Source organism: Chiloscyllium punctatum, chromosome 8 (assembly GCF_047496795.1).
Source record: "Chiloscyllium punctatum isolate Juve2018m chromosome 8, sChiPun1.3, whole genome shotgun sequence".
Lineage (NCBI taxonomy): Eukaryota > Metazoa > Chordata > Chondrichthyes > Orectolobiformes > Hemiscylliidae > Chiloscyllium > Chiloscyllium punctatum.
Genome location: NC_092746.1, coordinates 54,326,050 through 54,353,739, shown reverse-complemented (window position 1 = coordinate 54,353,739; position 27,690 = coordinate 54,326,050). Strand labels below are relative to the sequence as shown.

General features: G+C 38.8%; 1 protein-coding gene across 3 annotated transcripts in view; it reads left to right on the top strand.

Moving 5' to 3' along the window:
• Positions 1-27,690, top strand: part of mocos (molybdenum cofactor sulfurase) — a 258,546-nt gene that overhangs the window by 208,096 nt on the left and 22,760 nt on the right. For all 3 annotated transcript variants that reach the window (XM_072575582.1, XM_072575580.1, XM_072575581.1), the window contains exons 10-11: positions 9,156-9,243; positions 24,670-24,794. In XM_072575582.1, the coding sequence (XP_072431683.1) occupies positions 9,156-9,243; positions 24,670-24,794 (213 nt within the window). The remainder of the gene's footprint in view (positions 1-9,155; positions 9,244-24,669; positions 24,795-27,690) is intronic.

Sequence of the window (27,690 nt, the reverse complement as noted above, 5' to 3'; positions counted from 1 at the left end):
TTATAGAGGTTAACAAAATCTCGAGGGGCATGGATAAGATAAATAGACAAAGGGGGAGTCTGAACTAGAGGACATAAGTTTAGGGTGAGAGGGGAAAGATATAAAAGAGACCCATGGGGCAACATTTTTAGGCAGAGGGTGGTACGTGTATGGAATGAGCTGCTAGAGTAAGTGGGGGAGGCTAGTACAATTGAAACATTTAAAAGGCATTTGGATGGGTATATGAATAGGAAAGGTTTAGAGGAATTTGGGCCGGATGCTGGCAGGTGGGACAAGATTGGGTTGGGATATCTAGTCGGCATGGATGGGTTGGACCGAAGAGTCTTTCCGTCCTGTACATCTCTATGACAGTTAAAACTGATTAAGGAGAAATTAATAAGTCAGAATTCAGAGACCACCCTGGGCCATATTATTGGACTATGTGTCAAGTTTTAGAGAATGATTAAATAGAGCTGGAGAGTTGGTTAGACAGTATTTAAAAGTATGTAAAAACAAGGACTGCAGATGCTGGAAACCAGAGTCTCGATTAGAGTGTTGGAAAAGCACAGCCAGTCAGGCAGCATTCGAGGAGCAGGAAAATCGACATTTCGGGCAAAAACCCTTCATCAGGAATAGAAGCAGGGTGCCATAAAGTATCACAGCATCAGTGAAACAAGAAGCGGATAAGAAATCACAAATTTGCAATTTTGCAATTGGGAATAAGGTATTGGTGTTACTTCCAGTCACAGGTAAGCCTTTAAACACAAGGTTTAGTAGGCCTTATCAAATTGAGAAGAAGTTGAGTAAGGTGAACCGCTTGGCAAGGACTCTAGAGAGGAAGAAATCTCAAAGAGTATGTCATGTGAATATGCTCAAAGGTATTTTGATATGGAAGGAAAGCAAGAGGAGATGGTGTTCATGATTACAGCACAGAAGGAAGAACCAAGTTCAGAGGATTCTCAATTGGACATTCCTCAAATCAAATTGGATAATGAGGAAATTGTCAAAAATTGGGATAAATTATTGAGTTACCTTCCACAAGAAAATTGAAATGACTTGAAAGAGTAATTACTATGACATGAGGAGATATGTGGAAATAAACTGGGAAATACTAACTTCATTGTGCATGATGTAGAGACAGGAGATACTGTTCTGATCAAGCAACATCCTTAGAGGCATAACCCTCTAAAGTTGGCACAGGTTCAGAAAGAGACAGAGCGCATACTTAAGATGGCATAATCGAAGTGAGTTACAGTGACTGGAACTCACCCATAGTCATGGTGCCAAAGCCAGATGGTACCCAGCGGTTATATGTGGACTATCGCAAAGTCAAGGCTGTTATAAAAACTGATGCATATACAATTCCACGATTGGAGGACTGTATTGAAAAAGTGGGACAAACAACTTACATTTCTAAGTTGGACTTGCGCAGAAGCTACTGGCAAGTACCTCTGACAGAGAGAGCAATGGTAATTTCGGCTTTAGTAACGCCAAATGGACTATATCAGTTCAAAGTCATGGCATTTCGTACGAAAAACGTTCCAGCCACATTTCAGAGACTGATTAATAAGATCATTGCCAGATTACCCAACTGTGTGATGTATATTAATGACCTGGTGTTTTTTAGTCGCTTATGAGATTTATGACTTGTTCAATCAATTTTGGAAAGCAGGCTTGGTGGTAAACCTAGCTAAAAGTGAATTTGCCAAAGCCCAAGTCATCCTCCTAGGCCATGTTATTGGACATGGACAAATGGCCCCATGTGATGTGAAAAAAGCAGTACTACGGTTCCTGGGGTTGAATGGATTTTACCGAAAGTTTGTGCGGAACTTTAGCAGTGTGACTGCTCCACTCACTGAATTGTTAAAAAAAGGTCAAGAAGTTTCAGTGGACAGTGGACTGTCAAAAGGATATGACAGTCTAAAAACTGTGTTAACCACTGCTCCAGTATCACCACACCGGATTGCATGAAGGCCTTCAAGGCGGATATCAATGTCAGTGATGTGGATATTGGTGCAGTGCTCCTGCAGAAGGACGGCGAAGGGATAGAAAGGCCCATTCGGTATTTTACCAGGAAGTTGAATGTTCGTCAACAGAAATAATCAACAGTGGAGAAAGAGACTTTAAGCTTGATGTTGGCCCTACAACGTTTCAATGTTTACATTACCAGCAACGCATCTGAGACAGTCGTCTACACTGAGCACAACCCATTGATATTTGTGGAAAAATTTAAGGACAAAAATGCCGGACTGTTTAGATGGAGCTTTTTGTTGCAGCCATTCAATTTGACAATTGTGCATGTGGCAAGTCGTGAAAACATGATTGCCAATCCGTTATCCATTGACTGATATACAGAGGTGTTCAGTGGTGGGTGTGCCGAGGCCTGAATTTGCATGTCGTTATGCATGCTTGCATGTTTATAGTTAGCATAGTGTAAGTGTGTGTTTGGACTACTAACCGGGTTTGAAGGATTAAACAAGAAGCCATCATTTGTTTTTGATGGTTCATTTTTTTTCAAGCTTAGTGGAGGGGGAGCGGTCTCACAAAGCTAGTGCCTTTTTTTGCTAAAAGTTATTCCATCGCTCAAGGAAACTCTGTCCTTGACTTTTTTCCGAGGGATAATAAACTGAGCCGGGCTCCGATCAGTCTGGTTTGGTACAAAAATGAAAAGGATTTTGACAGGTCTTTTGTTTATATGTAAACAGATGAGACTTCAGGCCAAAGTGGTCATATTTTAGAAATGACCTGTATAAAGAAAGGGGAGTGGTCAGCTCCCTAGCTGAGCTGAGCAGTTTTAGTTCAGTCTTGAACTGGTGAGAAGTTCAACAGGGAGCTGTGTGGAAACTCTCTCTCTCTTTCTGCCCTTCAATTTCAACCTGTAAGCATGTGTTCCATTTGTACTGGTTTTTAAAGGGAGTTTCTTTATTGGGACTGTTCAGAACAGCATAATTAAGTCTAGTTGGATAGGTTGAGTTCTGTAGGGGTTCTTTATTCTGTTCTTTGTGTTTCATTGTGTAATTTTGTGAATAAATTTTTGGCTTTTTTCAAATCTAGTAGTCAACCTAGCTAACTCAATCCGGGTAATATTCACTGTATTTTTACCGAATCAAATTGCAAAGTTATGGTCTGAGCTGCCTGCTTTAGAACGTTTGAGTGGTCTAGCTTAGTCCATAATAACAGAACATGGCAGAACCTTCAGTAGCATCAACATACAAAAGGATCTAGGTGTACAGATCCACACAATTCCCTGAAAATGGCAACACGAGTGGATAAGTTAGTCAAATAGGCAAATGGCATGCTTGCCTTCATCAGTTGGGGCATAGAGTGTAAAAATTGGAAGTCATATTACAGCAGTATGGAGATTTAGCTCGACCACATTTGGAATATTGGGTACCATTCTGGTCACCTCACTGCCTAAAGGATGTGGAGGCTTTGGAGACGATACAGAAATGATTTACCAAGATGTTCCGTGGTTTGAATGGTATTAGAAATGGGGACAGATTGGACAAACTTGGTTTGTTTTCCCTTGAACGTTGAGAGAGTGACCTGATCGAAGTTTAAAAAATTGTGAGAGGCATGGATAATTGGAGCCTTTTTGCAGCGTAGAAATGTCAATTACTAAGGGACATAGGTTGAAGGGAAAAGGGAGAAAGTTTAAAGGAGATGTGAAAGGCATTTATTTTACACAAAGAGTAATAAGTACGTGGAGTACACTGCCAGAGGAAGTGGTGGAGACAGATACAATTGAATGTTTATCAACCATCTTGACAGATATGAATAGGCAAGGAAAGGTGGGATTTAGACCACATTGAAGCAAAAGATCTTTAGTTTAGAAAGGCATAATGTGTCTGCATAGGTTTGATTGACTGAAGGGCCTGTTCATGTGATGTACTGTTCTTTGTTCTTTATTCCCCCATTGCATTACCATGTATCTACTGTGAGCAGACTTCAGAAGACCTTTCTTGCAAATAGACATAAAAATAAAATCTAACGGTCTAATTAGCTCTCACTCAAACTGACGTCATACTAAACAAAGCTCCATTCTTCAAAAAGGCTATTTGAAATTGCCTTATCTTCCACTGACCAGTCTGTTGTAAAAAGAAGTCTGCTAACCATATCATTATCCTTTAATGACTGTTTAAAATTGCCACTCAAACTGTACAAAGATCCCCTTTCTGAGATCAGTGATTCTTTGGTTTTTAAAACTCACTTGAGAAAGTGAGGACTGCAGATGCTGGAGATCAGAGCTGAAAATGTGTTGCTAGAAAAGCGCAGCAGGTCAGGCAGCATCCAAGGAGCAGGATTCCTGAAGAAGGGCTCATACCCGAAACATTGATTCTCCTGCTCCTTGGATGCTGCCTGACCTGCTGCGCTTTTCCAGCAACACATTTTACAGTTTTTAAAACTCAGTTAAGCATTCATTATAATTCTAGCTTTTAAATAAGCTATTCTAAATTGAAACAGTGATATCTATTGAAACTTTAATACAGAACTTTTTCTCTGATATGTGCTAGATAGTCCATCAATGCAGTCCTGAGCAGGCGTCTTCCGTTCTCTCTCTAAGTGAAAGTTACAGGTCAGTTTTTATAATTTAAAGCATTATGAATATTTAGATAAATAGGTGATTTGTTTATTGAACAATTATCATGCTGGTATCTTCCAAATTGCAATGCAAATATACATAAAATAAGTATTAGTGAGTTTTGAGAAGATTTGTAGCGCAGTTTGAGGTTCTGGATATAAATTTGCTCGCTGAACTGGTAACGTCATCAGCGTGCCTCCAGTGAAGCACTGGTGGTATGCCCCACTTTTTATTTATATGTTTAGGTTTCCTTAGGTTGGTGATGTTATTTCCTGTGGTGACACAACTTCCTGTGATGATGTCAGTTCCTGTGATGGTGTCATTTCCTGTTCTTTTTCTCAGGGGGTGTTAAATGGGATCCAAATCAATGTGTTTGTTGATAGAGGTCTGGTTAGAATGCCATGCTTCTCAAATCCCCAGTCCCCATTTCTCAAAGCATTCCTTTCCATTACCACAGGATATGGTGTCACCAACCCAAGGAAACCTAAATACATAAATAAAATGTGGGCCATATCACCAGAGGCTCACTAATGATGTTACCTAGTATAATGACAAAACGTCTGAAAACAAACCTTCCAGCTCAGTAAGCAAACTTACATCCATAAAATAAATGATTACAGTTCATAACGCAGTAATAGACAATTATTGAAATAAAAATGAAATACAAAATAATAAAAGAATTGAATAATTAGAAACATTTTGATATATACATAATACTATATTGCCATATGTGGAATTTCTTAGTTTGCAAAAAAAAAATGTTTTTTTGCACTCATAATTTGTATTTAAGTCTATGGGTGATGTATTGTCAAATTGAATTAATTAGATCCTCAATCAATTTTATGCTGTTTGTAAGTTTTACAAAATATAGGACCAGGCTTTCTGGTAATCTATTCACTATGTATTGTTTCTAAAGAATGATTAGATTAGATACCTACAGTATGGAAACAGGCCCTTCAGCCCAAAACGTCCACACTGACACTCTGAAGAGTAACCCACCCAGACCCATTTCCCTATCCTGACTAATGCACCTAATGCTGTGGGACAATTTAGAATGGCCAATTCACCTGGCCTCCATATCTTTGTATTGTGGGAGAAAACCGGAGCACCCGGAGGAAACACGCACAGACACAGAATGTACAAACTCCACATAGACATTCGCCTGAAGGGGAATAAAGAACAAAGAACAGTACATCACATAAACAGGCCCTTCAGTCAATCAAACCTATGCAGACACATTATGCCTTTCTAAACTAAAGATCTTTTGTTTCTATGTGGTCTAAATCCCACCTTTCCTTGCCTATTCATATCTGTCAAGATGGTTGATAAACATTCAATTGTATCTGTCTCCACCACTTCCTCTGGCAGTGTACTCCACGTACTTATTACTCTTTGTGTAAAATAAATGCCTTTCAAATCTCCTATAAACTTTCTCCCTTTTCCCTTCAACCTATGTCCCTTAGTAATTGACATTTCTACGCTGCAAAAAGGCTCCAATTATCCATGCCTCTCACAATTTTTTAAACTTTGATCAGGTCGTTCCCTCAACGTTCAAGCGAAAACAAACCAAGTTTGTCCAATCTGTCCCCATTTCTAATACCATCCAAACCAGGGAACATCTTGGTAAATCATTTCTGTATCGTCTCCAAAGCCTCCACATCCTTCAGGCAGTGAGGTGACCAGAATGGTACCCAATATTCCAAATGTGGTCGAACTAAATCTCCATACTGCTGTAATATGACTTCCTGAGGTGGGAATTGAACCCGGGTCCCTGGCGCTGTGAGGCAGCAGTGCTAACCACTGAGCCACTGTGCTGCCCACCATGGTGGCTTTTCTTCTTGGTTCCAACATGCATTTACTATGTGGTTGTGGCAGTAACTCATGGCAGTAGAAGGTGGGATTCAGTTTTCTGGCAATGTCTAGAGCCTTTTGTGCCTTCAGTGAGGAAATACACAGAGACATTGTTTGATTGTGCAGTACCTCAGTTCAGATTCACGACTGGTGTCTAAATTCTTTCAAGCTTGTTGGCATGCTCTCTGGTAAGTCCAATGTTTCAAGTAGGTGTGATGTATTCAACAATGGGGCCTTATGTAACTGTTAACAGTGAATAAGTCAGTTTAAGATATGCTGTGGTGGTTTAGAATATGTTGAACGTGAAATATTCCATTTATTCTTAAGCATTTCACAAACATGATGATCCTATTTGAGAATACTTTGAAGTATATTCCTAATAGCCTAATAGCCGAAGTTTGTTTTGCAATCTTTGCTTCATAACTTAAATCACTTTTAAGCATGACAGAATAATTCAAAACAGTGTTTTTGTCAGTTTGGAACAGATATTGGCACTTTTTCCACTGGGCAAAATACTCTAATGCAGCACAACACTTAGCAAATGTTGATCAATGTAATGGTCAATTTATCTTTGCAGAACAGAGCCTTATATTCAATCAATGCAATCCCACATTCAATTTACAACACAGAACCTATCAATTAAAACTGAAAGCCCTGCTTTCTTATATATTTCAATGGCAAGACATGGCTATTGTTTTCTATTTTTCCTGAATTAAAACTGGGAATCACTCGTGGTTCATTACTTCTCTGTGATTTAATCCCATCCCAGGGAGGTTTAGACTGCTTATTCCTGCAATGAAGTTGCCAAGGATTGGAGTGCTGTGTGTGCATAAAAATAAATTGCCAGAATGGAATGAGTACAGAAATCCTGGAATTCAGTCCTGTCTGCTTTTTTTAAAGCACAGTAAAATGCAAGCCTCTTCTATGACTTTTGTTTTGTTTTATATTGTCTTATTATACCCTCTTTTGTCTCAGTGTGATTATTGCTTCTGCTGTTTAATAAATTTCTCATGAACTGAAGTTTCAGCATCTCTTGTTAAGGTTCCATATTGCCAGTTTGATCTGTATTTTGCATTTTATCCATGAAAATATAATTAGACTATCAAATATAATGTGGCATAGTTAGTCTTACAATGGCAAGAAATTGAACATTCTTACAAATTGAAGACTCACTTAGGTAGGAAATTATATAATCTAAGGTTTTGGACTTTTTTTCTAATTGTGTATTCTCACATAACCAATTAAAATTCCATTCTACAGCTACTGCACATGCTGTACAGTAGAAAATGAGTTTCTACTGAAAGCTGCGAAAGGGCAATGAGAACTCTCAGGGTTAGCAACTGGTAATTAGTGAACGTCAATCATAGGTGGAGTCTTTGTTTTTCTGTAGAACTGGTCATCTACTCCCCAGGGCATGTGACACTATAACAATGGCCTGTCTTCTATACTGAAACAGGATGACTGGAAAGACACCATTTTTTAAGTGCATGAAAATTAATACTGATTATTATATTCCTATTAGATTTGAATTTAGAAAATTATTTTCAGAGTTCTAGCTGTATTTGTTGGAGAATATACATTTTAAAAATATTGCCACCATGAGAAAATCAGTCAGGAAAATGGAATAAATTATACACAACACACTGTCATCCACTGACAAGATCTAATTTGTGGAGAATTGTGATATTTCTGATGGCACAGAGCACAGTAAATTATAGAACTATAGAAAATAAGACCTGCAGAAGCCCCTTTGGGCCTGTTCCACCATTCAAATTCAATCAGCCATGATTATGGCTGATCATCCAACTTAATACCATATTCCTTTTTTTCCCCACACCCTTTGACACTAAGAGCTGTATCTAACTCCTTGAAACACTCAGTAGTTGGCTTAAACTGCAATTTGTGACAGAGAATTCCACAGGCTTGCCTCTCTCTGAATGAAGAAATTTCTCCTCATTTCAGTCCTAAATGGCCTACCACATATACTTAGACTCTGACCCCTGGGCACCCCAGTCATCAGGAACATCTTTCCTGCCAACCTGATACTACTAAACTCCAGTGAATAGTGTCCGAACCAATCCAGTTTCTTTTCATACTTCGGTACTGTCATTCCCAGCAATCAGTCTAGCAAACCTTTGTTGTACTCTCTGCATAGTCAGAACATCTTTATTCAGATAAAGAGAACATAAATCTACTATACTACACCCAAGGGAAGGTGGCGCACAGAGTGATATTGTGAAGTATACACAGAAAATAACATCTGGAACATTTAGCTGACAGGACAGCACTTTCAACCTTTTATGTTGTTTCACTGAGATCAGGAATCTCCAGGTTTGTTTTGATCTTGGCAAAGACATTTAAAGGTAAATTTTCTCCCTGTGTCTTTGAATATGACAATATACATTATGAACCATACATGGGAGCATTCAGGTAGACAGCTTGTAACTTCTCGGTGTACATGTGTGACATACAAAGTAACATCACTTGAATAATTTCCCCTTTAATGTTTCTTGAAGACAAGATAAGCCTCTCTTTACAATCCTGTCAACCTCCAAATGTAGAATTCTCAAAGGCCAGGAAACGTATTGAACCTTCATTTTGAATCAAAGGTAAATCATATTTGACGGAGAAAGAGTTTAGCAAAGATATTATCTAGACTCAGTATCGTAAGTGCATGCAGAGTGACTGCAAGTGCATTTTGTCTTGCTAAAACATTAATGGTTAATTTACTTTACTCCCTCAGGAATGGATCCCATAGTCGTGCCTCTAAAAGGAGAAGATAGAAAAGAATTTTCACTTCAATTCTGTCAAACCCGAGTCTGTGGAGACAGGTGAGTACTAAGACAAGCTTATAAAAGGGTATTGCTTGCTCCATTTTCATCATTACTTTTCACAACAGGCGTAAATATTTCAATGGATAAACAAAGTCGTACTACCATTGAATTGATTGAACTGTAGTCAAAAAATGAAAATTTGATACAGCGCAAGTAAGCTTCTTTAATGAAAATGAAGAATGTTTCTTTTATGCTTTGTGCTAACATATATTTTGTAATTATATAATTGGTTCAGACATACAAGTTTGTTGATAGCATCAAATTTAGATACAGTGGCAACTATAAAGAGGATATAGAATGTTTCATGGAGTTGTCAAATAGGTGACAATGAAGAAATTTTGTATATTTTGTATATAGCCACTACTAGCTTTTTGGAACAAAAAGCAGTGGAGCAGTGCCCTGCATGCTACAAAGGTATCAAAGAGATCGAAGTGTACAGAAGATAGATATTTAAAAGTGAAAATATGAGTAGAAAGTGTCAGGTTTATGGATTTTAAATGTAAGGACAATGAATACAAAAACAAGCAGATGTTTTGTATAAGTGTGTCTGTGCAGGATATTAGTTCAGAAGTAGTTTTATTTTGTATGCATTTCTGAGCAATCCAGTATACCCCTCCTTGAAAAGGATGTAGCAAAGTTTCACTGGAATTATATAATCTCATGATAAAGGAACACCCAAAACATTGGGGCATTTTAAAGTGTAACAGGAAGGTAAGGCTGAATCTAATGCAAGTTTTCAAAACTGTGGAAGTATTTTAGAGAAGCCTGAACCATTAAGAAAAAATGAATATCAACTTTGTTTCCAAAAACTGCAGTAGTATGGAGGCCTCTAGCCCCAAATTGGAGTCAGCTAAAAAAAACTAATCTCCTATTTGAGAGGTGCCAAATTCAAGGGCCACTACTAGCTTAAGACCATAAGAAATAGGAACAGGAATAGATTATTGGCTCCTTAAGCAAGCTTCATCATTCAATAAGAAAATCATTTGATCTTTCACTTCTTGCGCCCACTTTCCTGCACTTTCCCCATAATTCTAGATTCCCCTACTGATCAAGAATCAATCTATCTCAGCCTTAAATATACACAAGAACTTTGCCCCACAGCTCTCCTAACCCCAGAATTCTAAGAGATAGCTGAAGGGATAGCGGAGGCATTAGTGGTGATCTTTCAGGAATTGCTAGAATCTGGGAGTGTCCCAGAGGACTGGAAAATCGCTAATGTGACACCCCTGTTTAAGAAGGGAGTAAGGCAAAAGATGGAAAATTACAGACTGATTAGCCTAATCTCAGTTGTGGGTGAGATCCTGGAATCCATTGTGAAGGATGAGATTTCTGAATACTTGGAAGTGTTTTGTAAAATAGGGCAAAGTCAGCATGGTTTCATCAAGGAGAAGCCATGCCTGTTAAATCTGCTAGAATTCTTTGAGGAAGTAGCGAGCAGGTTAGACCAAGGCGAACCAATGGATGTTATCTGCCTGGACTTCAAGAAGGACTTTGACAAGGTGCTGCACAGGAGGCTACTGAATAATATAAGGGCCCAAGGTGTTAGAGGCAAGTTGCTAGCATGGATAGAAGCTTGGTTGTCTGGCAAAAAGCAGAGAGTAGGGATAAAAGGGTCCTTCTCAGGATGCCAACCGGTGACAAGTGGTGTTCCACAGGCTCAGTGGTGGGACCACAATTTTTCACATTATATATTAATGTTCTAGATGAATGAACTAAGGACAGTACAAAGATAGATAGAGGGACAGGTAGCATTGAGGAGATGGTGAGGCTGCAGAAGCAAGTTAGGAGAGTGGGCAAAGAAATGGCAGATTAAACACAATGTGGGAAAGTGTGAGGTCATGCACTTTGGTGGGAAGGATAGAGGCATAGACTATGTTCTAAATGGGAAGAAAATTCAAAAGTCTGACAAGCAAAGACACTCGGGAGTTCTATTCCAGGATTCAAGGTAAACTTACAGGTTGAGTCAATAGTTAGGAAGGCAAATGCAATGAGGGTATTTATTTTGAAAGGACTTGAACGTAAAAGCAGGGATGTACTTCACTGGTTCGATAAGGATCTGGTCAGACCACATTTGGAGTACTTTGCACAGTTTTTGGCCCCATATCTCAGGAAGGATGTACTGGCCCTAGAGCATGGTCAGAGGAGGTTCACAAGAATGGTCCCAGGAATGAAAAGCTTAACATTTGAGGGAATGTTTGTGGACTCTGGGTCCTTACTTGATGAAGTTTAGAAGGTTATGGGGGGAGTCTAATCAAAACATACAGAATATTGATTGGCCTGGACAGAGTAGATGTTGGGAAGAAGTTTCCATTGGTAGAAGAGACTAGGACTCGAGGGCGCAGCCTTAGAATAAAGGGAAGACCTTTTAGAACAGAGATAAGGAGAAACTCCTTCAGTCAGAGAGTGATGGATCTATGGAATTCATTGCCATAGAAGGCTGTGGAGGTCAGGTCTTTGAGTATATTTAAGACTGGGATAGATAGGTTCTTGAATATCAAGGGGACCAAGGGTTATGGGAGGAAGAGGGAAAATAGGGCTGAGAAACTTTTCACCTATGATTAAATGGTGGCTAAATGTCCTAATTTCTGCTCCTATGTTTATGGTCTCTCTGTGGCAAGGAGTTCCAAAGATTCACAACCCTCTGAGAGAAGAAATGCCTCTTCATCCTGTCAAGCCCCTTATGAATCCTATTTGTTTCAATGAGATCACCTCCCACTCTTCTAGACTCCAACAGGTAGAACGCCAACCTATTTCACCTTTGTTGAGATGACAATCTCACCATACTGGGGATCATGCTAGTGAACTTTAATTGAACTGCCTGTAATGAAATAATGTTTTTTTCTTAAATAAGGGTCTAAAACTGCTCACAGTACTTCAGAAATGGTCCCACTAGAACCTTGTACAGTTATAGTAAGACATCCCTATTCTTATACTCCAATCCACTTGAAGTAAGGACCAACGTTCCATTACCCTTCCTGATTACCTGCTGCACCTGTGTGCTAGCTTTCTGTATTTTATGCATAGGTACCCAAGTCTTTTGTGTTGCAGCTTTCTGCAGTTTTTCTCCAATTAAATAATACTGTTCTTTGTTCCCTCTTCCAAAATAAACAACGTAATCTGTGTTCCTCTGTTTTTGGATGCACAATTAACAGGGGATAATGAGGTGGAAAGTACAGTTACGGCTTTGATTCCTCATTAATTTGGCTGGTGCTTGATAGAGCTTGGCCTGAGTACAAGACCTCAGTGACCATTCAAAACATCCCCAGGAAATCCTGTATATGTAAAGAGAAGTAACCTGCTGTCATTATAGATTTCCGAATTTTTTTCCTCTGCATCACTTGGATATTAAACACTTTCTTGTAGGCGCACAGGAAAGCAAAGTTGCTTCCATTATTTTTTATAACAATAACATAAATTTATATAGCCCTTAAACTGATGTCCCAAGGTGTTAAACAACTGTAGGTAGATCAGTCATTCAGGGAGTTTGGAATGGAACTCTCCACACAAACAAAAGATCATGAGATGTAGGAGTAGGCCATTCGGCCCCTCGAATATACTCTACCATTCAATGAAATCATGGCTGATCTGATCATCTTCATCTCTACTTTGCTGCCTTTTCCCTATAGCTCTTGATTCCTTACTGATTATAAATCTGTCTCTCTTGACCTTGAATATACTTAATGACCCAGCCTCTTAAACCCACTGTGATAAAGAATGTCACAGATTCACTACCCTCTGAGAAGAAATTCCTCCCCATCTCACTCTTAAATTAGTGGCCTTTTACTTGTGATTATGCTCTTTCGTCCAAACCTCACCCCCAAGAAACAATCTCTTAGCATTGACTCTGTTAAGTTCCCTAAGAAACCAAAACAAAAACAGAAATTGTTGGAGAAACTCAGATGGTCTACTCACATCTGTGGAGAGAAAACAACATCAACATTTCTGTCCTAGGGCCCATCATCAGAAGAAATTAAGGGTTCTGAAGAAGAGTCACTAGACCCAAAACATTGACTCTGCTTTCTCTCCACAAATGCAAAAGAGCTCGCTTAGTTTCTCCAGCAATTTCTGCTTTGTTTCAGATCTCCAGCATCAGCAGTTCTTTGTTCTATTATCCCTAAGAATCTGTTTCAGTGCAATTGCCTCCCATGCTTGTAAACTCCAATGAGTTCAGAACCAACCTACTCAATCTCTCCTTATAAGAAAACCCTTTCATGCCCAAGATCATCCTACAAACTTTCTCTAGACTGCTCAAACATTGTTTTCATATAGGTGACCAAATATACTTTTAATGACACAAAGATTGACTGGCTTGATCCCATTATTTGGAGCAAAGGTAAATATTTGATCTGTAGCCAAGAATATTGCAGCATCAGGCCACGCATGCCAAGGTATTTCTGATCACTATTTGGGGTTGAAATTTCTCAGGGCTACAATGTCTCTAATGGCTTCAACACAAGATCAACAGACCCCACAGGAAAACAGCATAGTGCCAGTGAAGATCAAGGATTAGTGCCCAGGAATAGGAATTATATGAGTCAGGAGTTCCTATTGCTGAGGCTGGATAGTTGATGGTTGACAGTTGGTTCGTCAGACGAAGGCATCCACATGGATGTCTGTCAGTCACACTGGTGAGATTTAGGTAAGATAGGTGGTTTGGAGCTTCAAGAGTTGAATTTTTTTTAACATCATTTTTCCAGATGCCTTATTCAGAGCAGCAAGAATATCTGGGCTAAATGAAACACCCTCCAACTGAACTGTAAGCTCTAAAAGGATTAAAGTTCAAGGGCATTATCAGACATTAAAATACAGAAGGATAGCCATTAGATTCAGAAGGAAAAATTGAGGAATAATTTAAAAAATCAATTTTACACAAAATAATCAATTATATTACTTACATGGATTTTAAAATCTGTATTTAAAATAAGGAAAGGCCAGCACAAGTTGAAGATAGTCTGTGTCTCTTAAATCAGGGCTGCACTGTGCCTGGAGCAGTAGGTCATGGAGTCATAAAGATGTACAGCACGGAAACAGACTCATTCATGCTAACCAGATATCCTAAATAAATCTAGTCCCATTTGCCAGCATTTGGCTCATATCCCTCTAAACCCTACTATTCAAGTACCCATCCAGATGCCTTTTAAATGTTGTAATTGTACCAGCCTCGACCACTTCCTCTGACAGCTCAGTCCATTCATTCCATACATGCATCACCCTCTGTGTGAAACAGTTGTGCCTTAGGTCCCTGTTAAATCTTTCCCTTCTCACCCTAAACCTATTCTCTCGAGTTTTGGACTCCCCTACCCCAGGGAAAAGAACTTTTCTATTTACCCTCTTCATACCCCTCATAGATTCATAGAGATGTACAGCACGGAAACAGACCCTTCAGTCCAACCTGTCCATGCCGACCAGATATCCCAACCCAATCTAGTCCCACCTGCCAGCACCCAGCCCATATCCCTCCAAACCCTTCCTAATCATATACCCATCCAAATGCCTCTTAAATGTTGCAATTTTACCAGCCTCCACCACTTCCTCTGGTAGCTCATTCCATACATGAACCACCCTCTGCCCTTGTGAAAAAGTTGACCCTTAGGTCTCTTTTATATCTTGCCCCTCTCACCCTAGACCTATGCCCTCTAGTTCTGAACTCCCAGGGAAAATACTTTGTCTATTTATCCTATCCATGCCCCTCATAATTTTGTAAACCTCTATAAGGTCACCCCTCAGCCTCTGATGCTCCAGGGAAAACAGCCCCAGCCTGTTCAGCCTCTCCCCGTAGCTCAAATCATCCAAACCTAATAATATCCTTCTAAATCTTTCCTATAGCAGGGAGGCCAGAATTGCAAACAGTATTCCAAAAGTGGCCTAACCATTGTACAATACAGCTGCAACATGACCTCCCAACTCCAATACTCTGCGCACTGACCAATAAAGGCAAGCATACAAAACGCCTTCTTCACTGTCCTGTCTATCTGTGACTCCATCTTTGAGGAACTATGAATCTGCACCCAAAAGTCTCTTTGTTCAGCAACACTTCCCAGGACCTACCATTAAGAGTATAAGTTCTGCCCTGATTTGCCTTTCCAAATTGCAGCACCTCACATTTATCTAAATTAAACTCCATTTGCTTCTCCTTAGCCCATCAGCCCACCTGATCAAGGTCTCCTTGTTCTAGATTGCCCCATTAGAGGAAAAGTCTACTTTTATCAATCTACTGAGTCAAAACCTCTTACTGTAAAAAACATTTCAATTAATTCACATCACAACTTTCTAAATGCAAGGGTCTACAAGTGAAGATGATGCAAATTCTTATAATTTGACACTTGTTTGATGTAACTGAAGCATTACAAACTACATTACAACAGTACTTATATTTTTTAAATGTATGTAATTCATTTTGGACATCTTACACTGCAGGTGTAAGTTTTTGTTTCTGCTCTCCGACCCTTTTGAAATAAAGACAACATTGCATTAGCCATTTTGTGGTTACTTTATGTATTTGTGTACTACCTTTACTGATGTGTGTGTGTACCCACCGAGATGCCTTTGCCTATCTGCATTTCCTCCCCTCTAAACAGATCTCTTTTTGTCAAATCTAGAGCATATTGTCCCATATTGAACTCCATCTGCTATGGTTTTTCCATATTTTACTGTATTTTATTATTGTATTAAACAAAACTATCTTAGCCTTAAATGCACTCTGTGATAGGGCACCCACAACTCTCTAAAAAAAAATCCAAAGATTAACAAGGTTTGAGTAAAGACATTTCTCCTTATCTCTGACCCACATGATCAACCCTATATTCTGAGTTGTGTTTCTCTGTCCCCCAGCTTGGGAAATGACCTTTTGTGTCTACCTTGTTAATTTATTTTTAATGGTTTTCCTGTATTTACTCTTTTACTGCTGGTTATCTTCTGTGATTTTCCACACTACTTAACTTCTCCGATTTTTCTACATAACTATATCAGCTAATACTTATTTTCTGGCATTCCTTGGCAGCGTGTTAAACTAAAAGCACTTACTGGATAATAAATTGATTTAAAATCACTGATGCGAAAGCAGGACATTACTTATTAATTTAATAAAATTAGTCATCTGCCCTTAGAACTAACATGCTACATAATACAAATATAATTACGGCAGTTTTTAGAAATTGAAACAACACAGAGGAAAATAAATGAAGGCAACATAATTTGGATGTTGGAAGTCTGAATTAAAAACAGCAAATGCTGGGTTTCGTAAGTCGAGACATACAGATATTAGTTATAGATAAAATTTTAAATTTCATTAGTGAGACCTCAACTGGATTATATCCACTACACTTTCGAAAGGACATGAAGGCTTTAAAAGAGTACTGAAACAATTTACAGTAATACTGCCAGAGATAAAATATTTTATTTTGTCATGCCTTCCTCACTATCTGATTGATTTGCTTTGATTTATTGTAGTCATGTGTATCTAAGTACCGTGAAAAGCTTTGTTTGTGAGCAGTTACAGGAAGATTATAGCAAACCAGGACATACAGATCACACGGTGCTTAGACAGAGTGAAGTATACAGGTTACGTTGCACAGGAGGTGTGCGAAGTAAGATCAACATTATTTGAAGTTAGAGAGTCCATTCATCAGTCTACTAACAATGTGGAGTTGCCAGTGTTGGACTGGGGTGGATAAAGTTAAAAATCACACAACGCCAGATTATAGTCCAACAGGTTTATTTGGAACCTGTGGAACAGGATCATAAGACACAGAATTTATAGCAAAAGATTACAGTGTCATACAGCTGAAATGATATATTGAACAAACCTAGATTGCTGTTAAGTCTTTAATCATTTAGAATGGGTTGCAGGTTTCGGTTCATTAATATGTAAATCCCAGGACTTCTTTGAAGTCACATTCTCAAGATAACTTAAGGTTTTATGAAAAAAGGTGACATCTCATAAAGAGTGTCACCACGTGTACAGTCCTGTCATAGCAACCACAGCAAGATGTGTCAGAGTGTCGACATGGATACCACCACTACACATGAGGACACCACATATCATGTACATGGCAGGTAAGCCTGTGACTCGGCCAACATTGTCTATCTCATATGCTGCAGACAAGGATGCCCCAAGCTATGGTATATTGGCAAGACCAAGGAGACGCTATGACAACGGATGTAACAGTTGCCAGACAGAGGTGTTTCCTCCCAGTCGGGAACACCAGTTTTGCTATAAATTCTATGTCTTATGATCCTGCTCCTGAGCTACCTGATGAAGGAGCAGTGCTCCAATAGCTAATGTTTCCAAATAAACCCATTGGACTATAACCTGGTTTTGTGTGATATTTAACTCAGTCTAATAATGGCAAGGAAGAAGCTGTTGGTGCATGTATTCAAGCCTCTGTATCTCCTTCCTGAAGGAAAAGGTTTTAGGAGAGGGGTATTTGATGATGAGATGAGATGTGTAAATGGAGTCCGTGGATGGAAGGTTGGTTTCCATGATGATCTGGCTGTGCACACAATCTTCTGTAGTTTCTTATGGGTCTGGTCAGTGCAGTTGCCATACCAGGCCCATTATGCATCAGGCTGTATGCTTTCTCTAGTGCATCTATAAAAGTTGGTGAGGATTGCACCATCATGTCCATTTTAGCAACTGGTATACAAAGACACCCAGGTTTTGTTGCAACTGTCCTTCAGTCTATCACATTCAAATAATAATCTGTCTTCCTGTTTTGCTACCAAAATGGATAGCCTGCATTTATCCATATTATGCTTCATCTACAATTAACTTGCCCACTCTCTCAACTTGTCTAAATCACACTGAAGCACCTCTGTATTTTCCTCACAATTCACCCTCTCATCCAGCATTGTGCCATCTCCAAACTTGGAGGTATTACGTTTAGTTCTCTCATCTAAATCATTTATATATGTTGTGGATAGCTGGATTCTAAGCACTGATCTCTGCAATACTCTACTAGTCTCTGCCTGTCATTCAGGAAAAAGATGCATTTATTCCTATTCTTTGTTTCCTGTCTACCAACCAGTTGTTTGTCCATATCAGTACTATAGTCCCATCCCATGTGCTTTAATTTTCAATGCTAATCTATTATGTGGGACATTATTGAAAGACTTCTGAAAGGGCAAGTAAACCACATTCACTGGCTCCCCCTTACCAACTCTACTAGTTCCATTCTTGAAAAATTCCAGTAATTTCATTAAGTATGATTTCCCTTTCATAAATTCATTCTGATTCTGTCTGATCCTGTCACTGTTTTCCAAGTGCTCTGCTGTTACATTTTTCATAATGGACTTGAACATTTCTGTACTACTGATGTCAGATGATCCAGTCTATAATTCCCTGTAATCTTTCTACCTCCTTTTTTATATAGAGTGGGGTTACATTAGAAATGTTATGATCCATTACATAGTATATCTCTGAAAAGAAGTTGTTCGCTTACAACTTCCCTAATACCTTAAGATGAATCCTACAGATGAATTTAATGGGAAATCAGATAATCATATGAAGGAGAAGGGTAGAGAGGGTAACAAATTTAGATAAGGAAAAGCATCAGGAAACTCAAGTGGTGTCCAACAATTCTTGATGGCTGAAATGAGATGATACAACTGACTTCACAGATTTGGATATATTACTCACTTGTCTCATGATTGCAGCCAAATCTTAAAAATCTGGTCATGAGATATCCCTAACACCCCAATACCCAATTGTTAGCAGTGCATTCTTGATAGTCAATTCAGCTGTTAAGGAGAAGCAATACCAAAACATCACAATCAGCTTTACTGCCTGTACATGAATCTGATAAAATGATGAAGATTTTCAAAAAGAATATGTCACTGCAACATAAAAAGTGATTAATTCTTTCAAAAACACAATTATCTCCTCTGTGATGATTTGAAGGAACTAAAGATCCTCCAAAGGGAACAAACCCTCGATACCAGAGAATGTCTTCTGCAAAGAAGTTAAAAATCACGCAACACCAGGCTATAGTCCAACAGGTTTATTTGGAAACACTAGCTTTCAGAACACTGCTCCTTTATCAGGTGGTTGTGATGTTTTTCCAAATGTTTTAGTGTTTCCAAATAAACCTGTTGAACTATAACCTGGTGTTGTGTGACTTCTAAGTTTGTCCACCCCAGTCCAACACCGGCATCTCCAAATCAGTTCTGCAAAGGACATCCAGGAAACTAAAGATTCACTAGGGATCCAGTGTGACAATGAACTGTACCTGAATGCTTTGTCCTACAGCATCAGACTTCCAACCCAGTCAAGTCATAAAATTTAATAACCAGAAAAATGTTTAATGGAGATGTTGTATAAGATAGTTAATATTTGAAGGGTTTAATTGACATTGCAAAATGATCTCTACCCCTCAAGATGTAAAGGATTATTCGTGAGAGCTAAACAGAATTATGTATAGTTGTCAGAGTGTCCAATTTTCGTGCAGCTGAAGTAGTAATGTGTACTTAGTCTTAAGTTGAGCCTAGTGTCTAATAAGACGCCATCATTTATGTCAGATATAATGTAACTGCAAAATTAAGCATTACATAATAAACTGTTTAAGTAAGATTGAGCCTGGATTCTACCAAAGACATTGTGCAGGCATTCTTCCCAATGGACATCAGTAATGTAGACTAATGCCTATAAGAAGAATTGATGACAGTGAAAACACCCAAAGCATTTTAGAACTATGCTGAACCGTTCTAGCAGAAACTGGCATGTACAAGATTTTACATGTCAGTTTCTGGAAGCTGCATATATAAGAAGTAACCAGCAACCCGTGCAAATTTCAGGAAGATAAGAGTGGATTTGGCTCAGCTACTGGCAAAATAATTAGCATATGCAAAATACTTGACACATGCCAATTTTAATAGAACTATTACTGACTTAGAAATCAGTAGTTGCAGATGAAAAGAGGAGAAAAATTGGTGAAAAAGGGATATATTTTGGAAAAGTTCTGTTTTCCAAAGGGTAGAATTCTTGATTGCTTTGTACACCAGAATGTAACACAATTGTGCCTCTGATCTTACTATCATTTCAAATTCCAGGAAACCATTTGTTAGTTTTCTTTTATAGCTGAATGTTTAGTTATAATTTGTCCAGTTCCTTCATACCCTTTTTGACAGCGCTAACACGGAATGATGAAGCATCTGAATTTGAAAAACAAACCTTCCTTTGTTGTTTCTATAAAGAATTACTCCATTGTTTCTTTTAGTTTTTACTGTGTTTCAGCATGGTATGCAGTGTGATTTTATTACAATATTTTGGACAAAAAGGGACAGAATTCCTTCTTGCTACGCAACAACAAATAGTTACCATTATTTAACTGATTTTGGATAATTTGTTAAAAAAAGTATAGAAATCACATTGTAAAATAATATAACCAGTTTTGAAAACTCTAAAATATTTAGGAGTTTTAAGGAAAACTTCAACAAAGTCTGCCACCTTCTGACAGAAGGAGTATACTCCCCATGGCAGATTTCTACAATGTTAAATTCAGCTGCTAAAAGAGTGCTATGAATCTTAAAAAATAATGGCATTACTTATGCTGAAAAATGAGAAAAGGTAAAAGTTTAGTAAGTTGTTATTTTCATTCTCACAAAGGATCTGAAGTCACTGGCAAGGCTACCATTTGTTTCCTCATCCTTGACAACTGAGTGACTTCCTAGGCCATTTCAGAGAGCATTAAAAGTCAGCCGTGTTAATGTCTGTCTGGAGTCACATGTGAGACAGACTGAATAAGCACTTTCCTTCCCTGAAGGAAACAAGTGAACCACATTTCTTTCTAACAATCAGTGATCATTTTATGAAAGAAGCAGCAAGAAAGTAGGGTATCAGTATAAGATTATGCAGTGAGTGGGATTGAACAGTTCTCTGCAGCACAAAACAAGAGTCCAGACAGCTGTTTTGGCTGCCTGATGCCTGGCTTGGGATGTCTGCTCAGAACTTGAAAAGAATTTGCAATGGGAGGGAAAGTAGGTCCATGTAGGTACCAATGAAATAGTTTGAACTAGGAATAAGTTCTGCATGGAGTGTGGGAAGCTAGGAACTGAATTTAAAAATGGAACCTCAATGTTTATAATCTGTGGATTTAGGATACATAAAATTAGAGAGATGAATGTATGGTTCAAAGATTTTTGTGGGAGAAATGGGTTCTGGTTTATATACATGGGGAAAGTGGGGACTTTACTGTTTCAATGGTCTATGCCTGTATGACGCTGAGGCTAGTGTTTTTGCAAACCACATAACTGGGGAAGTAAAACGGATTTTAAACTAAAGAGTGGGAGTGAAAAATCAAAAATGGAACAATGTGCTATGGCACACTTTGTTTTAACTGGCATCCTATGAACCAGCACAGTCAATAAACCGGCAAAAGTTATATACCTCAAATGCCACAAAGTTTACTGTATTATTGACCAGTTATTGTAGTTTTTCAATTTGTTTACTTCAGTATAAGTATACTTATTGTTCATTCGAAAGCCACATGAAATATCAACAGTTGACTCAATTTCTCCTCAAAAACCACAATCTACTGTGATGTTCGTGTCATCCAAAAAGACTAGGATTGTTTTCACTGCAAAGAAGGTGGCTGAGAGGAGACAAAATTATGAGAGGTCTACAAAATTATGAGAGGCATAGATAGGGTGGATAGTCAGAGGCTTTCTCCCAGGGTTAAAGTTTAATTACAAGAGAGGCACAAGTTCAAGGTGAGAGGGGGAAAGTTTAAGGAAGATGTGTGAGGGAAGTTTTTCACACAGAATGGGAGTAGCCTGGAACACACTGCTAGAAAAGGTGATGGTAGCACATATGTTGGTGACATTTAAATGGCATCTGGATGGTTACATGAATAGGGAGGGAATAGAGGGATACAGACTGAATAAGGGCAGAACATTTGTTTTTTAGTTTAGTTAGGACATGATGATTGTCACAGGTTTGGAGGATCGTAGGGCCTGTTCATGTGCTGTATTTCTCTTTTGTTCTTTTGTTTGCTCTTAGTCAGTCATGTGTGTAATTGAGAAGGCTCTCCACCAGTAAATTTTATTTAAAGCAAAGTTGCATTATTATTTTAAATGATTTATGTTGTGAATACAGTATAACAATGTTATACATCCTGCATTATGTTTCCATTACTTAGTGTGTGTTTTTACACTGATTATGTAGACCTCTTAATTATCTGGAATATTTGATCAACTGACAAACTCCTGATCCTATAGGGGCTGCTTAATAAAAAGTTTGCTGTATATCAAAGCATGGAAAGAAGGTAAGAGAGAAGATAGTAAAATGGAAATTAGGGTCAGAGAATGGCAGGAAAGGGCAGAGAGAAAAAAAGAATTAGGGATACACCAACAATAAAGACCAGATCTTACAAAGATAACAAAAAAATGGCAATACTTAAGGTTCTGAATCTGAATACGTACAGCATTAATGACAAAGTAAACAAATTGGTAGCATATATTTAAATAATTAAGTAATTCTGATAGCTGTTATGGAGACAGGAGTTCAAGACTAGAGTGGTGCTGGAAAAGCACAGCAGGTCAGGCAGCATCCGTAGAGCAGGAAAATCGATATTTCGGGCAGAAGCCCTTCATTCCTGATGAAGGGCTTCTGCCCGAAATGTCAATTTTCCTGCTTCTTGGATGCTGCCTGACCTGCTGTGCTTTTCCAACACCACTCTAATCTCCAGCATCTGCAGTGCTCACTTTGGCCATTATGGAGACATGGCTGTAGGATAAGAAGGATTGAGACTTGAATGTTGAGAGATAGATGTAATTCGGGCAGAAAAGGAAGCTAGATAAAGGTGGTGGGGCAACACTGTTAAACAATGAAGGCAGTTGTGCAATAGTTAGAGATTATCTGAGTTCACAATATCTGGATGGAGAGGGGATTGGGTGGAGATGAGGAATAGTAGGCAAAAGAAGTCTCTAGTAGAAATGCTTTACAGGACCCTAACAGTAACCACAATGTGGAACATAGTATACAAGATGAAATACCATGTGCTTGTGATAAATGGATGTCAATAATCATGAATGACTTTACATAAAAACTGTTCACAGAATTCTTTTGTGATAGTTTCTTAGTGAAGCATATTCCCAACTGGTCAGAGAGTAGGTTGTATTATACTTAGTGTAACATAACAGGATTAATTACTGACCTGAGAGTAAAGCCTGCTTCCCCTGGGTAGCAGCAACCACAATATGATTGAATTTTACATATAGTTTGAAAGGGAGAAGATTGGGTCTAAAACTTGTATTTCAAATCTATGTAAGGACAACTGTGGGAATGAAAGCTGAGCTAGCAACAGGAAAAATAGACAAATCTTCATTTACTAAGGATGCCATCTTCCCAGCTCCTGATTTACCACTCAATGTTTTAATAATGAGGCGAGAATCTTGCTCGTGAATGGTGAGGAGCCTTTTTGCATTTATATCTCATTTTTATGTAAATTCACATCATTTTTTGAACATTGCTTTCTCACAGGAAGAGGAGTGAAACTACAGCAGCAATCCCCAACATGAAACTCTGAGTAGGTGTCTGAGGGGTTCAGCTCACCACTTTCTCCTCCAGGCTTCTTTCTTAGCAATGTTCTCCACCACCTTTAGACATGTGTTATATATAGGGAGTGCATACACCTCTCAATCCACAGAAATTGGCATCAGACGTGCACCAGTCTCACATCATCACCATGGTGCATCTCTGTCTCACTTAGGATATAGTTCACCACTTCAGTATTACACTCTGGAACTTGCCAACATCTTACTGCACAATGTGAATGCTAGATCACTTTGCATACAGTGACAGGCATACATTTTATATATAAGAACAAGGTACATCTCAGGACTCTTCACTTGTTTTCTTAGTGCTCATTCACTTTGAACCTGCTTGGATGCTGACAATATACAAGGACAAAGGGGTTCTTGAAGTGTTTACTCAGTGCTGTAGACCAGTGGATTGCAGATTCACTTCATGTTTGGGGAACTGTGCAGGGCTGCTGCAGACTAACTGTGTTTGACAGGGTGCACAACAGCCTTTTATAGATGGCACAGGCATGAAGACTGTTGATAAATTCTGTGATATTCATAGTCCCATTCTGCAGAGACAGACAGTGGGGACACTACGCTGAGAAGAAGCCTATAACAGGCTACATACGTGCATCTTCTGGTAGTAGATCTGATTGAAATTCTTGTGGTATAAGGGCAGTCCCTCTTACAATTATGGGGAATAGCGGAGGAAGGGAGATAACAGCAGAAAAACAAAGTTAACATGTTAAACTGCAGACCTATCTGTTCTATCAGCTCTCCCTGGAGATAGCTACGAGTTGCAGTCGGCCTGATCTGTGATCACAGTTGTATGAGACAGACTGGATGGATCAGACATTATTGTTAGTTAAAACCCTCAAAAACTTAATATCTCTCTCTTTAATGCAGAGTAAAAGGATTGGACTGTGGGAAAAATGTTTCAAAATGGATCTCCACGTTTCTTGGACGGCAAAGTTTTCTGATCAGACAGAGTTCCAGTTTTCACAGAGCCTTGAAAAAGCAGCACACACAAGGTAAGAAGCTTGTGTGTTAAGGTAAGTTAAAGAACTGACTTTGCCAAGTGCAACTATTTCAAACATTGAGTATTTGCTTTATGCACTAAGTAACTCACATTACTGAATGCCATAATGCTAGGTTGAAAGAAATCATAGTTTTACAAAAACTTACATTTTTAACAGCTCTAACATAATGAATTGCTCCAAGGCACTTAATAGAAGCATGATAAAACAAAATAGAATGCTGAGCTACAATGATATATAGCTGAATCTTACTTTTTTTTGGCTGTGAATTTCATTGAGTTTGAAGCGATTTTTATTATGAGGCCAAGTGAATTTTCTTGCTTTATCTTATCAAACTTGCCTCATTAACTACTAGTCACACATTTAATTCCAGCCCATCTCACCATGTGCTGTTCCATAACAACTATGCACTGCTGGAATATCCCAGAATTTACTAACAGTTTTCATGCCTGTGCCATCTATAAAAGCCTGTTGTGCACCCTGTCAAACACTGTCAGTCTGCAGCAGCCCCGCACAGTACCTGATAAGTTCCCCAAACATGGCAGATGGGGGAAATCAGTGCCTGTTTTATGGGCAGAGATTTGGAGGTCTTGCTGGTTGGGGTTGTACACAGATAGGACTTCCCCTTCCCCAGGACCAGCAGTGGAGGCCATGACACCATGCCATGCCAGTCTGCTCTGAGGTTGCCGCCTGGGTTACAGCAACCTCAGCCATCTGGAAGAATTCCCAGCATTGTGGGAGAAGTTCAGTGTCCTTTTCCATTTCACTAGTATAAGTGCCACTACCTTCTCTCCAATATCTCATGCCACTCTATCTCTCTACCATATTCACCTCCTCCAAGGCTCACTCTTATTGTTGTCTACAATATACTCTTTGGAGGGTCGGTGTGGACTTGTTGGGCCGAAGGGCCTGTTTCCATACTGTAGGGAAGCTAATCTAATAATCTAATCTAATCTAATATCTTCACTCAACTCATTGTAACCCACCCCAACCCTCGACAGCACAAAGTCTGCCTGCCTTCTGCATTGGGGTGCGTGTGGTTGGTACCCATGGTGTGTGCCTTGAAATAGTGGTGCCCAGTGACTGATAGATTTGTCTGAATCCACAAGCATTTACAGCAGCGAGGAGATGTGAAGACATAAAGAATATGATTGGATTACGTAATTATATGTATTGATTTAAATATGGTTGGTTAACATATTCATGTGTATTAGTTTGAGTATGATTGGATAATATAGTCATCAGTACTAATTTGAAAAGTTAATTATTTAGACAGGTTGAGTAGAGATACGGGTGAACAAATGTGTAATCCTTTGATTGAAAGGTATTATTTGTAAGTATAGTCGATTAGAAGCTATATATTCAGCAAGTTGAATTTGCCAAGTACCTGCTTTGAATTCCATGTCAAAATTTCTCAATGATTCACTTGTTTGACAAAACAGAAAGCTGAACATTAGTGAGGTGAGTTGGGCCATAAAAAAAATGTAAAGAGCAATAATTCCCATTTAATTGGCAGTTTGCCACTGCCAACTGAGAAGCTCAACACATCACTTTTCTAAGTCATTAAATATGTGAAATGCACCTGACATCAAGACAGGCATTACTGGACTTCTCATGTGATTCTGCTACAATCTCACCTTAGCCCACATTATTTAGACTTTTATAAGATTCCACCCATTAGGTCATATGATCAGAACCTTGGTTAAAAGATAGAAGAATCTTAATAGAGGAAAACAAGATGAGAGGTGTACAGAGGGCATTCCAAAGCATGGAACACAATCACAAAATGTACAGCCATCACTGGTGGAGTAGTTATGATTGGAAATGTACAAGAGACCAAAATTAGAAAGTGCAGATGTCTAGTGGTTTGTGTTGAAAGTTACAGAGTTCCGTGGGACAAAACCACGGAAAATTTTGAAATGAAGGATGAAAATGTTAAAATCAAGACTCTGCTTGAGCTGGAGACAGTGTAGGTTAGCAAACATACAGGTAAATAAATGGGGCTTGAAGCTTGTTAGGACACAGACACAGGTGCAGCAGAATTTGGCTGACTACAAGCCTACAAAGTATGGAATGTGTATGAGCAGCGCTGGAATTGTCAAGTCTAGAGGTAACAAAAGTATGGATGAGGGCTTCAACAGCAGATAAGCTGAGCCAGACTTGAAATCAAATTATATTATAAAGGTGAAAAGAGACAATCTTACAGTTAATATAAAGCCAAGATCAGAAGCTCATCTCAGGATCAAATGTAACACTGAAGTTGTGAGTAGATTTACTTAACCTCACACTATTACCAGGAAGTGGGATTCAGCTGGTATTAAGCAATAGAATTTGAATCATAGCCCAAAATCGATGGCTTCAGTCTTACCAATACTTAATTGGGAGATGTTTCTGCTTTTCCACAACTGGATTTAGACAGGCATTTGTAATTTAGCAAAACTAAAGGAATTGAGAGAAGTGGCAATGGCATATAGCAGGACATGGCAGCATACATCAGGCAGCATGTAGATCAGCAATAAGAGATGGCCAATAATCGTGATTTACAATTGCACAGATAAGAATGGAACTTTATGAAAATAGTCTCACTCAATGATAAGGTGGCACACATGCTCACTTGTAGTTGGTGAGTCCATCTTCAGATAAATAAGTGTGTGTGATGTTTGACAAAATCAATGGTTACAGTTTTAACTCTGACAGGCTGGAGTAGGCCAAAAGAGAATCAGGATGTGAAAGTCCCTGAAAGATAAAATCTTACTTTCTCTTGTGACTGGAGAAGTAGTAGTGGCCTATAAGCCCTGCCCTACATCTCCTGTGATAGCCTTAGAAACTGCTCCTCTCCAAGCATGTAACTGCATGTCACGGTCAGTCCTGGCTGGTCAGTTTCTGCAGG